This window comes from Corvus cornix, chromosome Z (assembly GCF_000738735.6).
Source record: "Corvus cornix cornix isolate S_Up_H32 chromosome Z, ASM73873v5, whole genome shotgun sequence".
NCBI lineage: Eukaryota > Metazoa > Chordata > Aves > Passeriformes > Corvidae > Corvus > Corvus cornix.
Window position 1 is genome coordinate 45,336,090 of NC_046357.1, and position 12,836 is coordinate 45,348,925.

A 12,836-nucleotide genomic window follows, 5' to 3' on the forward strand; every position below is an offset into this window, starting at 1 on the left:
TTTCCCGATACAGGCGCGCTGTGTGATGAGAGCAATCCATTTGCTCCATGTGGCATTGGTGGCATGATAGGTAGAGGGAACCTTTGCTCCCAGAGAAGGAGGAAGGCCTCTGTTCTTAGAGATGAAATGCTCCCAGAGATGGATGAAGAGAACTTTTATTTCTGAACAGCTCAACCTTAGAATTGTACCCCAGTAATTCAAGATTGGACCCTCGAAAGCAGTTGTGGGAAAAGCTGCAAGTCGGGGGGGGGGGGGGGGAAGGGACTCACATGCGAGCAGAGAACCAACCCGGGCGGCTGGCTCATTGTGATAATGTTTTCATAGCATGGGCAAGAGAGACTCCTCTTCCTAAATGGACTGAACAAGGTTATTATGGAAGTGGTAAACAGACTGAATATCTCAAGGGTTGTCTTTTTACATTGTCAGTGGGAGAAGGGAGAAAGGTGGGGGGGAGGAGAGGTGTTCTGAAGGTGTGGTATGATTTTTTTTTTCTTCTTTTAGCTCTGTTAATAAATTTCTTTATATTCTTTTAAGTTTGGTGCCTGCTTTGCATTTCTCCTAATTCTTATCTCACAGAAGATAAATAGTAGTGAGTATTTTAGACCAAACCACTATACTAAATTGGTGTTTCTGCCCGGTTACAAACCGAACCCGCTACAAGGGGATTTCCAAGAGGGGAGGCATCTGAGGGGGCAGGGTCTCAGGGGATTGACAGGGACCATATAAGGGTAATTGGGGAGGGCTTGAGTGACAGACACCGAACAATCCAGAACTCCAGGAGGGGTTTGGGTGATTGATAGGGAAGGAGCCAGAACAAGGGGAGGGGATAACCATATTGGGAGCACCGGGCAAGTGGCTTGGGTCTGGGGCAAACCAGCTGGGAGTAGAAGTGGGGAGGGTAGGGACGAACCATTAGGGTACAAAGAACATACAAAAATACAATAAAAACATCACATCACCACATCTCTCCGTTTTTTGTTTTAAAAATTTTAAAGTTGTTTTCTTGTTCGCACAACCAGTCTGGTGGAGCTGCTGCTGCTTCTTCTGTTACTTCTGTATAATTGACTTGAGGGAGTGCAGTGGCGGTAACAGAAACGCAAAATTTCTTTAATAAACTGAATAGAAACAAAACTAATAGAGTAAACAAGATCAAAAATCACTGGTGAGAAAATCAAGGCCTAAACATGAAAACTCAGGGACAAACAGGGATGTGGGGAAATCTTGGGGTTGGTGATGCCACTTCCTCCTCCCGGTGCACACATCCACCTGGGGGTCTGAGGGTCTCACCTGATGTTTTGGGGTATACGGTTTCACCCACTTTTGTGGGATCCACCTCACTCCTAGGGGTGTGGATATGCAAGTGTACCCACAACCCCAAGTGACCAGCTTGTACGGCCCCACAACCTTACCACTTTCTGGATCTCTTATAAGGACTGGCGGATGCTCACTTAGAGGGTATCTGCTGTGTGGGCAGAAGTGTCTTGCCACTGGCAGGTTCATGTTGTTAAATGAGCAGTTCAAAAAATTGATCACAAAGAGAGCTTTGCTTAGCCGATCCTGTGGGGAAAGCTCTCTACTGCTCGCCCATTGGTGCTTCAGGGTGGTTTTGAGCGTTTGGTGGGCCCGCTCAATCACCACTTGGCCAGTCAGGGAGTAAGGGATGCCCTTTTTATGTCTTACTCCCCACTCATCCAGGAACTCATTGAAAGCCTCTGATCTATATGCAGGGCCATTGTCTGTTTTGACTTCCTTGGGGACCCCCAAGACTGCAAACGCCTGCAGAGGGTGTTTCCTGGCATGTTCAACCTTTTCTCCTGCGTGGGCAGAGGCGTAGACTGCTCCGGAAAAAGTATCTATATTCACATGGACATACTTTAGTCGGCCAAATTCGGGAAAGTGCGTGACATCTGTGTGCCACACTTCACAGCTAGCCAACCCTCTGGGGTTCACCCCAGTGCCTAAAGAGGGGAGGGCTGACCGCTGACAATGTGGGCACAATACCCACGATGGCCTTCGCCTGACTCTGCGTCAGGTGGAGCTGACGGACCAATCTGGGTCCGTTCTGGTGGAACATTTGATGGCTCAGTTTCGCTTGCTCGAAAACTTTTGACGTCCTGGCCATCTCTGCAGGGGCGGTAAGGGCATCCGCTCTCTCATTGCCCTTGGCTATCGGGCCTGGCAGGTCCGTGTGCAGCCTCACATGCATCACACAGAATGGGTGCTCTCGGTGGGAGACAAGATACACTAACTTCGAGAGCAACTGGAAAAGATGTTCGTTTGAAACCTCTTTCAGAATAGCATTTTCTGCTCTCGCTACCACTCCTGTGACATAGGCCGAATCTGTGACCAGACTGCATGGCTCAGGGAACCTCTCAAAGGCTCTGACAACAGCAGCCAACTCAGCAATTTGAGGGGAACCCTCTGCGTACTCAATGTCTGCCTCCCACTGCTGAGTTTGATGATCCTTCCAGGTCATCACGGCTCTATAGGATGCTCCGGACACATCGTAAAAATTGTCACAGCTTCTAGAGGTTGCCTGCTTCTAATGTCTTTTGGGAAAAGAACAAAATGTTCCTGGAATAATTTGTGAGCAGGAGCGTGGACAGAAATCTGTCCTGTGTAGCTATCTAAAGCTATCTGAAGAGTTCTGTTCTCAGCCAGTAGTTGCTCGAACATCTCTTTGGTCAGTTTGGTGGAGGACAATTTGTCCTGCTCCAAATGGACCAGCAAGTGAATGCATGAAAAGTCACACCCAGCCAATTCCCAAAGCCTCGCCCGAGCTTTCTGAATTAACTGGGCCATCAGTTCCTTGGCCTTAGTGATGGTTTTGGACATTGTGTTGCTCAGAAACACCCACTCGATGATTCAGAGAGGGTCTTTCTGGCTCCGGTCCCACTGGAATATGAGCCCGTTGAGGTGGGGCAACTGTCCCATTACAATGAATTTGAAGGGCAGTTCCAATTTGCAACTATGCGCCTGCCTCTCACGCATCTTAACCTCTACCTTTTCCAAGGCAGGCCTTGTCTCTGGGGTCAAGGTCCTAGGAGAACTCAGGTCCTCCTTCCCTTTCAACAAATTGAGAAGGGGGGCTAGGTCTTTGGCGGTAATCCCCAGCCAGGGCCTGATCCATCCTGAAGTGCCACACAGTGAGTGGAGGTCCGCCAATGTTTGGGGATCACTTTTAATGGCCAATTTTTGAGGAACAATGGTCCTCTAAGTGATCTCCAACCTCAAATATTTCCAAGGGGGCATCTTTTGGACTTTGTCTTCCTGGAGAGTGAATCCAGCAGATGTCAAAACATTGATGACTTGGTCAAGGGTGTCTTGAAGTATCTGGTCATCGGGAGCATACACTAGCACATCATCTATATAGTGCAAGATGATGGCTTCCCTCATGGTGGCACAAACTGGGGACAGCAATGAGGTGATGTACCACTGGCAGATGGTAGGGGAGTTCTTCATACCTTGGGGAAGAACTCGCCAGTGGTATCGCTTCATTGGGGCTCCTCGGTTGGTGGTGGGAACCGACAAGGCAAACCGTGGAGCATCGGCGGGATCGAGGGGAATTTTAAAGAAACAATCTTTGATGCCTCTAACTGCCAAATTCCAATTCTGGGGGAGCATTGCTGGGGAAGGCATCCCTGGTTGAACGGGCCCCATGTCTACAATGACCTTGTTAATTTCCCCAAGGTCGTGGAGTAGTCGCCACTTGTCCTTCCCCGGCTTCTTGATGACAAAAACCGGAGAATTCCAAGGGCTGAAAGTTGGCGCGACGTTTCCTAGAGCCAACTACTCCTCAATGAGTTCAGTGAGCGCCTTCAATTTCTTTCCTTCTAGTGGCCACTGATCCACCCAAATGGGGGAATCAGTTGTCCAATCTAACTTTTGAGTGGGGCACTCCACAGTGGCCGCAATTAAAAATCCTGAGGGGTTTTCAGGATCTCTAATCTCATCCTCCATTGTGACATGGCATCCCGTCCCCACAGGGGTGCCTGATAATCCATCACGAATGGGCTTAAAGTAGCCAATTTCCCGTCTGGTCCCTCAGTTTGTACAATGCTCTTGGATATTTTTGCCAATTTTGTCCCTCCAATTCCCTGGATACGTCCTGCCATGGGTTGCAATTCCCAATGTGACGGCCATTGCCCCCAGGGAATGATCATGACATCTGCCCCCGTGTCCAGCAGGCCTTCCAAACAGATTGTGTCATTGCCTTGCTGGACATTACAATATATAATTGGTTTATTTTCCCCCACCACTTCTGCCCAGTAGACATCTGGGGACTTGCTGTCTACTGGGATTCCTGATGGTATGGAGATAGCCTGGGCAAGGACTTGCCCCTTGGCCAGATAGAAGGGTGGGTTGATACACCGTGCCACCAGCAGACGTTGTGCCGGGTCATTCGTGAGAATGGCCGGGCACGCTTCTAGCTCTTGAGGTGCATGCTTTGTGTCTCCAACGGCCAGGTACTTACAGCTTCCCCCTGAAGGCACCAATCCTCCTTCCAGTGGTTCCACTGCAACTACTGTCCACTGATCCGATCTCAACAAGTGGTCCGTTGCCGTCCTCAGAGACAGTGGTGGTTGAGGGCGCCAGGTTTTGCCAGGATCCCTTGCTGTGGAGGGAAAACCTGCACAAGAGTCACATCCGATTTTAATGTCACATCCGGTGAGTGGTGGTGTTCTTGATTCCTCCCCATTCCCCACAGGTCCTGCCTCATTTTTGTCCCCACGCGAGGCAGGACCGTGCTGTGCACCTAGTTTTTTTTTGGCGCAGCACCAGGCACCGATGGTGTTGGCGCTCTTCCCCACCTTTCCCTTGCTGCATCTGCCGCCCTTTTGGGGCAGAACTTGGCTAAGTGTCCCACCTCCTGACAGTAAAAACATATAATTTCCCCCCTTAATCTTTGTGGTGTTTGCGATTGTGCTGGAGTTTGTGGGTGGACTGCCATGGCCATTGTTGGAATGGGCCGTCGAGGTGGTTGTCTGGCATCCATTGTGGAAGCCGTCTTTATGCAGACCTCCACGAGTGCAGGGAGCATTGGCTCGGGGTATACTGGCAGACCCGGCGATCACCCTCTTGCATGCTTCGTTGGCATTCTCTTTGGCCACTTTGAGGATGATCGTTGGGTGCACGGCCTGATTCTCTACTTGCCGCTCTACCTGTGCCCTTATCTGGTCTGCAAACTCAATAAAGGATTGATTAGGGGCTTGTCTTATATTTAAATAACTTTTGGGGACTTCTGGGGTAGGTGCGGGAAAGGAAAGGAAGGCCTTCTCCACTGTTGCCATTATTTTTTCTACGGTGGCCTTGGGTAAAACTCGGGCCTGCTCCCTAGGCTCTTTGTAGGCCTCTTCGCCGCACAGGTGGTCTAATGAAAGAGCCAATTCATCGGTGTCAACAGCTGTGTTTTGGTCTTTCCATAGGTGCAGAATGAGTGCCTGCAGGGACCGCTTCCATGCCTGCTCCCATAGCATGTACTCAGTGGGGGCGAGCAGGCATGCAAACAGCTCCTTGATGTCCCAAGGGACTAGGTTATTGGAGGAAAAGGTGGCTTTCAAGAGGCCTTTAAAGTATTCACTTTTCCTCCCAAACTCTTTTTGGGCCTTGCAGAGCTCTTTTTTGTTTTGGTAGGAGAAAGGCCTCCCCCTACCCCACCAAAAGAAACTGGGGAGGCGTGGTAGACTACCCCCGGTTCCGGGTTCCGGGCCCCAGGCCTACCTCATCCGGTCCCAGTAGCGTGGGGACCGAATGTCGGGGTGTGGGAACAGGAAGTTGGATGCAGGGAGGCAGAGTCAGCGGAGAAGGGGAAGGGAACAGGGACAGGGCCCGCTTCCGCCCCGGAAAAGGTGGACCAATCCTGAAGCACCTCCCATGAGGAGGGAGGGGCTCAGGGTCCTGGGAAAAGGGGTGTGGTGAAGGGCAGGGAGGGAGTTTCGGGGAGGTGGAGGTAGGGGAGGAGTCGGGATGAAGGGAATTTCGGGAAAAAGAAGCACAAGGTGGGGGGCCGACCCTGCGGTCCCCTCCATCTTGTGTCCTTCGGGGGCCATTTTGTGGATCGGGGAGGGAGCGGATCGAAGGGCTAGGAGATGGATAGGGAGACGGGAACGGGGTCTGGGAGCACCGGGATGGGTGAGGGGAAGGATAGGGAGACAACCAAGTGGACTGGGGATATTGGGAGGGACACGGGGATGGGTAAGGGGAATAACTGGAATCGGGGGTAGAGGGATCCGAACTGGGGATATTGAACCTTACAACTTTGGGGGATGGAACTGGGGTAGAGGGCTTAAGGATAGAAGCCTTGGCTGGTGGGCCCTGCTGACCAAGACTAGGAGGCTGGGGGGTCCGTGAGGAACCAGGAAGACTGCCATCTTGGCTACCCTGCGCTTCGTGGGTTGCTCCCCCAGGACCACCCAGAGAGGGACGAGAGGAAGGGGTAGAAGGGTTAGGGAGAACTGGGGACAAACCAGATGGCTCTCTTTCCACTACAAAACTCTCTTTAATTGCACTCCAAATTAAAATATAAAGTGGGATAAATTTGGGCGCCTGGGTGTCTCCTTCATTGGTTTTTTGTGTGAGCGTCACCCCTACTGCATTCCAAAAAGGGAACAAGGTCACGTCCTCTGGGGACACCCTAAGGTAATGGAAGAAGAACCACCTCACAAACAATTTTAACGTTCCTTTCTTAAACCTTTTCCCCCCCTCCCTCAAGGAGACCCACAACTTGGTGATAAAATCCCCACTGCTGTGCTGACAACTGTGCGCCCATCTCACAAAAATCCCAACAACACAAAGCTGGTAAAAACTGGGGGCCTAACACTCTCAAAAACAAAACTGTCAGCACAGCACACCTTACCCCTACCCGCAGCAAAACGACAAAAAAAAAGGAACAGAAAAAAGAAGGGTCTGGGACCTCTTGGGGGCACACACTCGCAATTCCCCCACCACACAATAAGCACACTGAGGCCCCACCTTTGTCCCCTGGCCAACAGGGACAATCACTCACCAAACTCCATGGACGGGGTGCTGCAGGTCGGGTCCTTTCCCAGGGAAGCAATCCCTCCGGCGCTGAGGGGTTGTCGCTTCCTGCCCTGGGAGCACCATCCGGCAAAAACAGCTCCCACCGGGGCTGCTGACGCACCAATGGATTTTTGCAGTACAATGCTAGGCATGGGGTCTCTTACCCTCAGGGAGGCTCCACATTGGGCGCCAGCTGTCGCAGTGACCACTGCTGTCCATTGCCCAAGCTAGCTCCAGTGGTGTGCAGCAGGAGTGGGGAGCAGCTGGAGGCACGGAGCTTTAAAGCTGCTCCTCTGAAGCCTCTGCTCTACCCAGGGGAGCACAGGCTCCAGGCACTGTGGCGGTCAGCAGCCCTCGAGGAAAGGAAAAATAAAAAGTAGTGGGGAGGCTTGCCACGGGAGGTAATCCAAGTTTATTGAAAGGTATCCACGGAGGACAAGCAACAGTTCCAGAGCGACCATGCCTTATAAAGGGGGGTTGAACAAGGAGAGTAACCTAACTAGGGACCAATAAGCAGATTAGGAGGGAGGGACGCTGGAGGGATGGACTTACATCTGGTCCAATAGTCTTGGGGGGGTTGAGGTCCAATAGCCTTGAGGTGTCGAGGTTTAGTGGATTTCCAAGAGGGGAGGTATCCGAGGGGGCAGGGTCTTGGGGGATTGACAGGGACCATATAAGGGAAATTAGGGAGGGCTTGGGTGACAGACACTGAACAATCCAGAACTCCAGGAGGGGTTTGGGTGATTGATAGGGAAGGAGCCAGAACAAGGGGAGGGGATAACCATATTGGGAGCACCGGGGGAGCGGCTTGGATCTGGGGCAAACCAACTGGGAGTAGAAGTGGGGAGGGTAGGGATGAACCATTAGGGTACAAAGAACATACAAAAATACAATAAAAACATTGCATCACCACAGGACAGAAACAGGAAGAAGGAAAGGAGAATTGTAGAGGTAATGTCCTAAACAATTGGGTACCTAGACCTTGTAGTACCCTAAATTAGGATGAATATTGGCCATAAACTACTATATTTACTTTGTCCCCATCAGGAAACAGGCTCACCCATGTGAAATTTCGACGGGTATTTTAAAATCATTTCTCCTCAATAGATAATATTTTATTTTCCGGTAATTTGTTTAGGATATGTGTGGGTTATATTGAGAAGTTCTTAGGTGCTCTGCACAGAAGGTGTTTGGGTAAAATTATAAGATTCCGGCCCTTAGCAGAGAGGGTAGATAACAGTGTTCAAGTGGAGTGCAAATATATTCTGACACACACAACCCCATGAGTATCTTCCACAGCAATTTTCCTACCTGCTGGCAGGCTTACCTTTTCTAAGTATTTTTTAGAGCATGGAGTAAAGAAATTGGGAAAGCTACAGATTTTCATTTTTGATATCAAAGCAGTGCAAATATCTTGGCTAATAAAGAGTTTACAATGCTATGCCTTGGCCACTCACATTTATTTTAAATGCTAAGGTCACTTTTGCATAATTACTCAGGTATTTGGAAAGCTTCCTGATACTCTCATTTTTCCTGTCCTGTGCAAAGACATTGAGATGTCTGGCAGCATCTCTTTGCCATCTCTATGCTTTCTTCATCTGTCTTCTAAGGTTAAAAGGGCATTAGCTGAAAATCTCCTTCCTGTTTGCATTATTCAGTGATTTGAAAAAGAGGGAAGTAAATGCTAAAAGACTACGTCAGATCTTTTCAGCATCCTGTAACTTTTAAAAGTTACCTGTAAAGAACTCTTTTTTCTTAGAAACCTGAAAGCCAGTTATTTTCTGTGGATTTGGTACCAGACATTTGTTTAAACTCAGGCAGAATTTGTCCTCTTTAGAAAAGAGCTAAAAATAATGACTGATGAGTAATAAGATGACCATAACCAGGCAGTTATTTCATGTGCACATAATTTTATTATGTCAAAACATTTTATTTATATGTTATCAAAATTAATTGTGACGTAACACCACTTGAAAAGTATAAATCAAAAGACAGATATTGTAATGTATATTTGTTAAGTTTTTCCCATCAAAGATACAAACATTTTTATTCATATGCAGACTTTATATTCAGATATCAGATTCATTACTTGGACATCACAATGAAACAAGCCCCTATACTGCAAGAATGTAAAATGCAAACAAGTACAATTCTGAAGGTCTGCATTCAAAACCTTTGAAGACTAGCACGAACGTCCTTCATAATTTTCACCATTTTTTCCTATTTAACCCTCTTTCCACATACAATTTTACTTCATACGCTTTTGAAGACCCCATGTAACAGGTTACCAGATGCAATAGTCTTTCAAATTATTTTCAAAAGTAACCATTTATCTCACTGTTCAGTTAGATATCTGCATATAAGATATGCTTGAAAAATTATTCTTTAATTATTAGGATACACTGTGCCTGAGCAGCTGTTTTTTAGGCTCATTGACTCTTACTCCCTTTAATGGTAGGTTTCCTGTTCCTGCTGCCTTCCTGTATTTCTCATTGCACTCTTAAAAATTGCTTGGAAATGTCAGATCAAATTCTGGAAAGGGGAAAAAAAACGCCCAAACTATGGAAAAGTTGAGTTCAAACCAAAATAGACCATTGTGACACAGTAAGAGGAAATAGTCTGATCTTTTTTGGGTCATTGTTCCAGGAAAAGTAGCAACTATTTAATATCCTATCCATTAGGCTAAAATACCTAGAAGAATACCTAAAATAATATCTGGATAGATTTCTAAGATTGACAAAAGACTGAACACATAGAGTCCCTTAATTTTAATGATGGGAAAATAAGTTAGAAGAATACCACAGTGAAGTTTAAGAGTTACTTAAATTAGTAAGCTTTTATGAAGTTGTTAGTCAGAAGTAAAGCTAATGTCTTTCTGATTTTCACTACACTGAGTTTGCAAATGAATACAATCTTCTTTATATTGACATGTTTCCCCAGTATCTTAGCAATGTTTCCTGCCTAATATGGAACTTTAGACTCAGAGATGTAGGGAAGATAGCATGATTTTTCTTCTGGCAGTAATGTCAGAGCACCTGCACAGACATCTGAAAGGAAAGCCCATACTGCTCTGTAAGCAATGTAGTCTACATGACTCAGGCATTTGAATTTATCTGAGACCTCACTATGAAAATCTTCTCTAGTAGCTTCTGCTGTGAAGACCCTGATTTCTGGAAAGGCTCCCCTGTTTAAGAGAAACTCACATATTGCTCTCTTTGCAGAGGGTTTTATTTGCAAGGTGCTAGTTTTGACTCCAATTATAAATCTTCTTCACCAAATTTTAAATGCATAAGACTGACTCATTCCTGTTTTCTGCATAAATTAACCAAGAAAAAAATAACGTCCACTATAAACAGGTGTGTCACTTGACTGCAATGTTTGAAATACACCAAAGCATACAGGTAATAGAGCTCTATAAGCTGTGGTAGACAAAGACATTCTAAACAGGTGAATTTATTCAAGTGACAAGGTTGCACATTTAGCAGGCTTCAACTGTAGCACAAATGTAAATCTTCAGGTAATGAATAGAAGCCTGGATGGTGCAAGGAGGTGGTAAATTGTCACAGCAATTCATCGTGGGGTCTTTTTTATTATGTTACAAGAGTCTCAAGAATTTTTGAATTTCTATAGTAATAATTAGCTTCTCCTAAACACTGTTTAAAGCACATATAACCTTTGCTCAAGAAGTGTAATGATTTTGCTAATCTCTACATGAGTTCTTTTTTCTTCAGCAAACATGTCCTAGGAAGATGGAAAAGGATCAGAAGTTGTCCTCTACCAGAAGGCAAATAGTTTCTGAAATTGTCCGTTTCTGCATGGTAAGTTATGCTCTTTTCTGATTCACAGACTGAGGCAGAACACAATTGAGGCAAAATTAGCACACTAGCTCCACAAAAGGCCTCAACATGTTTTGCAGTGTGCTGGATGAGCTTCTCCTTGAGGAGAGCATGCTCAACAGCCCACTGCCTCAGTCTCTGCCTGCAGGTCCTGAGGATGTTCTGGGCTGAATACAGAGTCAGAATTCTCCCAAAACCCTTCTCCTGCAAAAAAGCAGCTCTGGGTAGTATAAGCTGAGTGTATCCTTCAAAATATGAGAGTGGCAATACCAACAATCTTCCCATTCCACCAGCCTGACATATGCCTTCTCTGAGAACTTGAAATGCTGAATGTCACTACAGAGTCAAATTGTATTCAATTTTTAATGATAAAATAATTTTAGAGAGTACTGGGAAAGATTCTGTTATTCATTGCAGGAATGTGCTTGTCTGGTTTCAGGCTGTAGGTGTCTCATCACTTTTGAGGGAGTGACTGCTTGCTGGTTTTAGGCTGTTGATAGTGTTTATTCAATCTGGTTGAATTTAATGCTGCAGCAGTTTATTAGCATCTGTTACATGTTATGTGAAGTTTAATTTATTGGAGTGATGTTTTAATAGTAGAGGGGAATGGTACTGGTACATATCTATGAATATTTTAACATTTCTGATGGTTATTTTATTTAATAACAGTCATCCTGATCCAGTTCTTTAAGAACAGCTCCTATTATTCTTGTAAAGTAACTGCTCATGTAGACATTTTTTTGTTTTGGAATGAAAGACCACTATATGAGCTGTTGTACAGGTATTCCTCTAGTATCAGAACTAATCTGTTTAAAAAATTCCAATACTGGTTTTTATAAAAATAACTTCTTGACACTTCTGTCATAATTTACAGTGCCACTCTAAGTAAGAAAACAGGAACTACACAGAGCCATAAATTTACTAGAGATAGACAGAGATTATAACAGCAGAAAGTAAATCCACATTTATCAAGCCAAATATATTCTTTTGATGGTAACACAATGGTCCTAGAAATGGATGTCATGTGATTTTGGAAGAAAGAGTGGTATTCAAAGTAGTGAATGGAAGGCCACAAAGCTTTAATAAAAACTAACCACTTGAAAAAAATAGTTCAGATAATTTTATAATGATTTTTATCGGTAGTCAAGGTAATAGTCAAAGTCAACTGAATTATGTTATAGAAATAAAATTAATACATTGGTGAGTATAAACCAGAGTATCAATTAGAACAGCCCAGAACCAGCAATATCTTTCAGTTGTTAGTGGAGAAAAGTCAGATCCTGAATCTTTGGCAACAGGACTTTGAAGAGCCCTCAGGAGCCTTTATTGTGCAACCCAGCACCACATGTGTGATTAAACCTTCCAAGTTAAGGTTTTCACTGATTTCTTGAGAAAATTTTTTATCATCATCCTGCAGAAAATTCCAGAGTTGCAATAATTTCCACTGCTTTTCAATTATTGATTAAAAAATACATAATTATTGATAAAAAAATACAAAAAACACCCCAAAAAAGCCAAAGTGAGGCATTGGTTAGAATCCCAGCAAAAAACCTGGAATTTTTTTTTTTGCCATAAAATAAAAAAGAACCAAAAAACAGAACAGTGATTTAAAAAAAAAGGTGCATTTTCTATTTTATCTGTGCTATGAATTACGAATCAACAAAATTAACTTATTTTCCCCTACAAAGATGACCTCAGCAGGTAGTGCTTAATGCTTACAGAAAGCTTTTGTATTTTACATCCTGCCTGGCAATTGTTAAAAAAGATGTGGCATCCAGTTGCAGATCACACCTTATTTGGCACTTAACCTTGGGTTCTGTGCTTACTGAGCTGAACTTTGCTTGAAACTGAGTAGGGGAAACCTCCCCAGATGACAACCAGAGACCACCAGAGATCCCCAAAGAGGCCCATGAAGGCACAGTGCCAAGTATTTCATAAGGCTGCACAACTAAACCATTAGGCAATAGATTGTAACTATGT

The 12,836-nt window shown here is 45.4% G+C and overlaps 1 protein-coding gene across 1 annotated transcript; it reads right to left on the bottom strand.

Moving 5' to 3' along the window:
• Nucleotides 1-2,013: 2,013 nt before the first annotated feature.
• Nucleotides 2,014-7,610, bottom strand: LOC109144841. The gene is made up of 2 exons (XM_019286861.3): nt 7,007-7,610; nt 2,014-4,630 (listed from the first exon to the last, which is right to left on the bottom strand). Exons 1-2 carry the CDS (start codon nt 7,170-7,172, stop codon nt 3,915-3,917), a joined length of 882 nt encoding a protein of 293 aa, XP_019142406.2. The 5' UTR covers nt 7,173-7,610; the 3' UTR covers nt 2,014-3,914.
• Between the last annotated feature and the right edge of the window lie 5,226 nt (nt 7,611-12,836).

What these genes read in the sequence shown, in the direction of transcription:
- LOC109144841 (XM_019286861.3), bottom strand. Translation starts at nt 7,172, where the DNA reads ATGCCTAGCATTGTACTGCAAAAATCCATTGGTGCGTCAGCAGCCCCG. An exon ending in CACCCCGTCCATGGAGTTTG is followed by an intron (nt 4,631 to 7,006) that starts GTGAGTGATTGT and finishes ACTCTTGTGCAG; the next exon opens with GTTTTCCCTCCACAGCAAGG.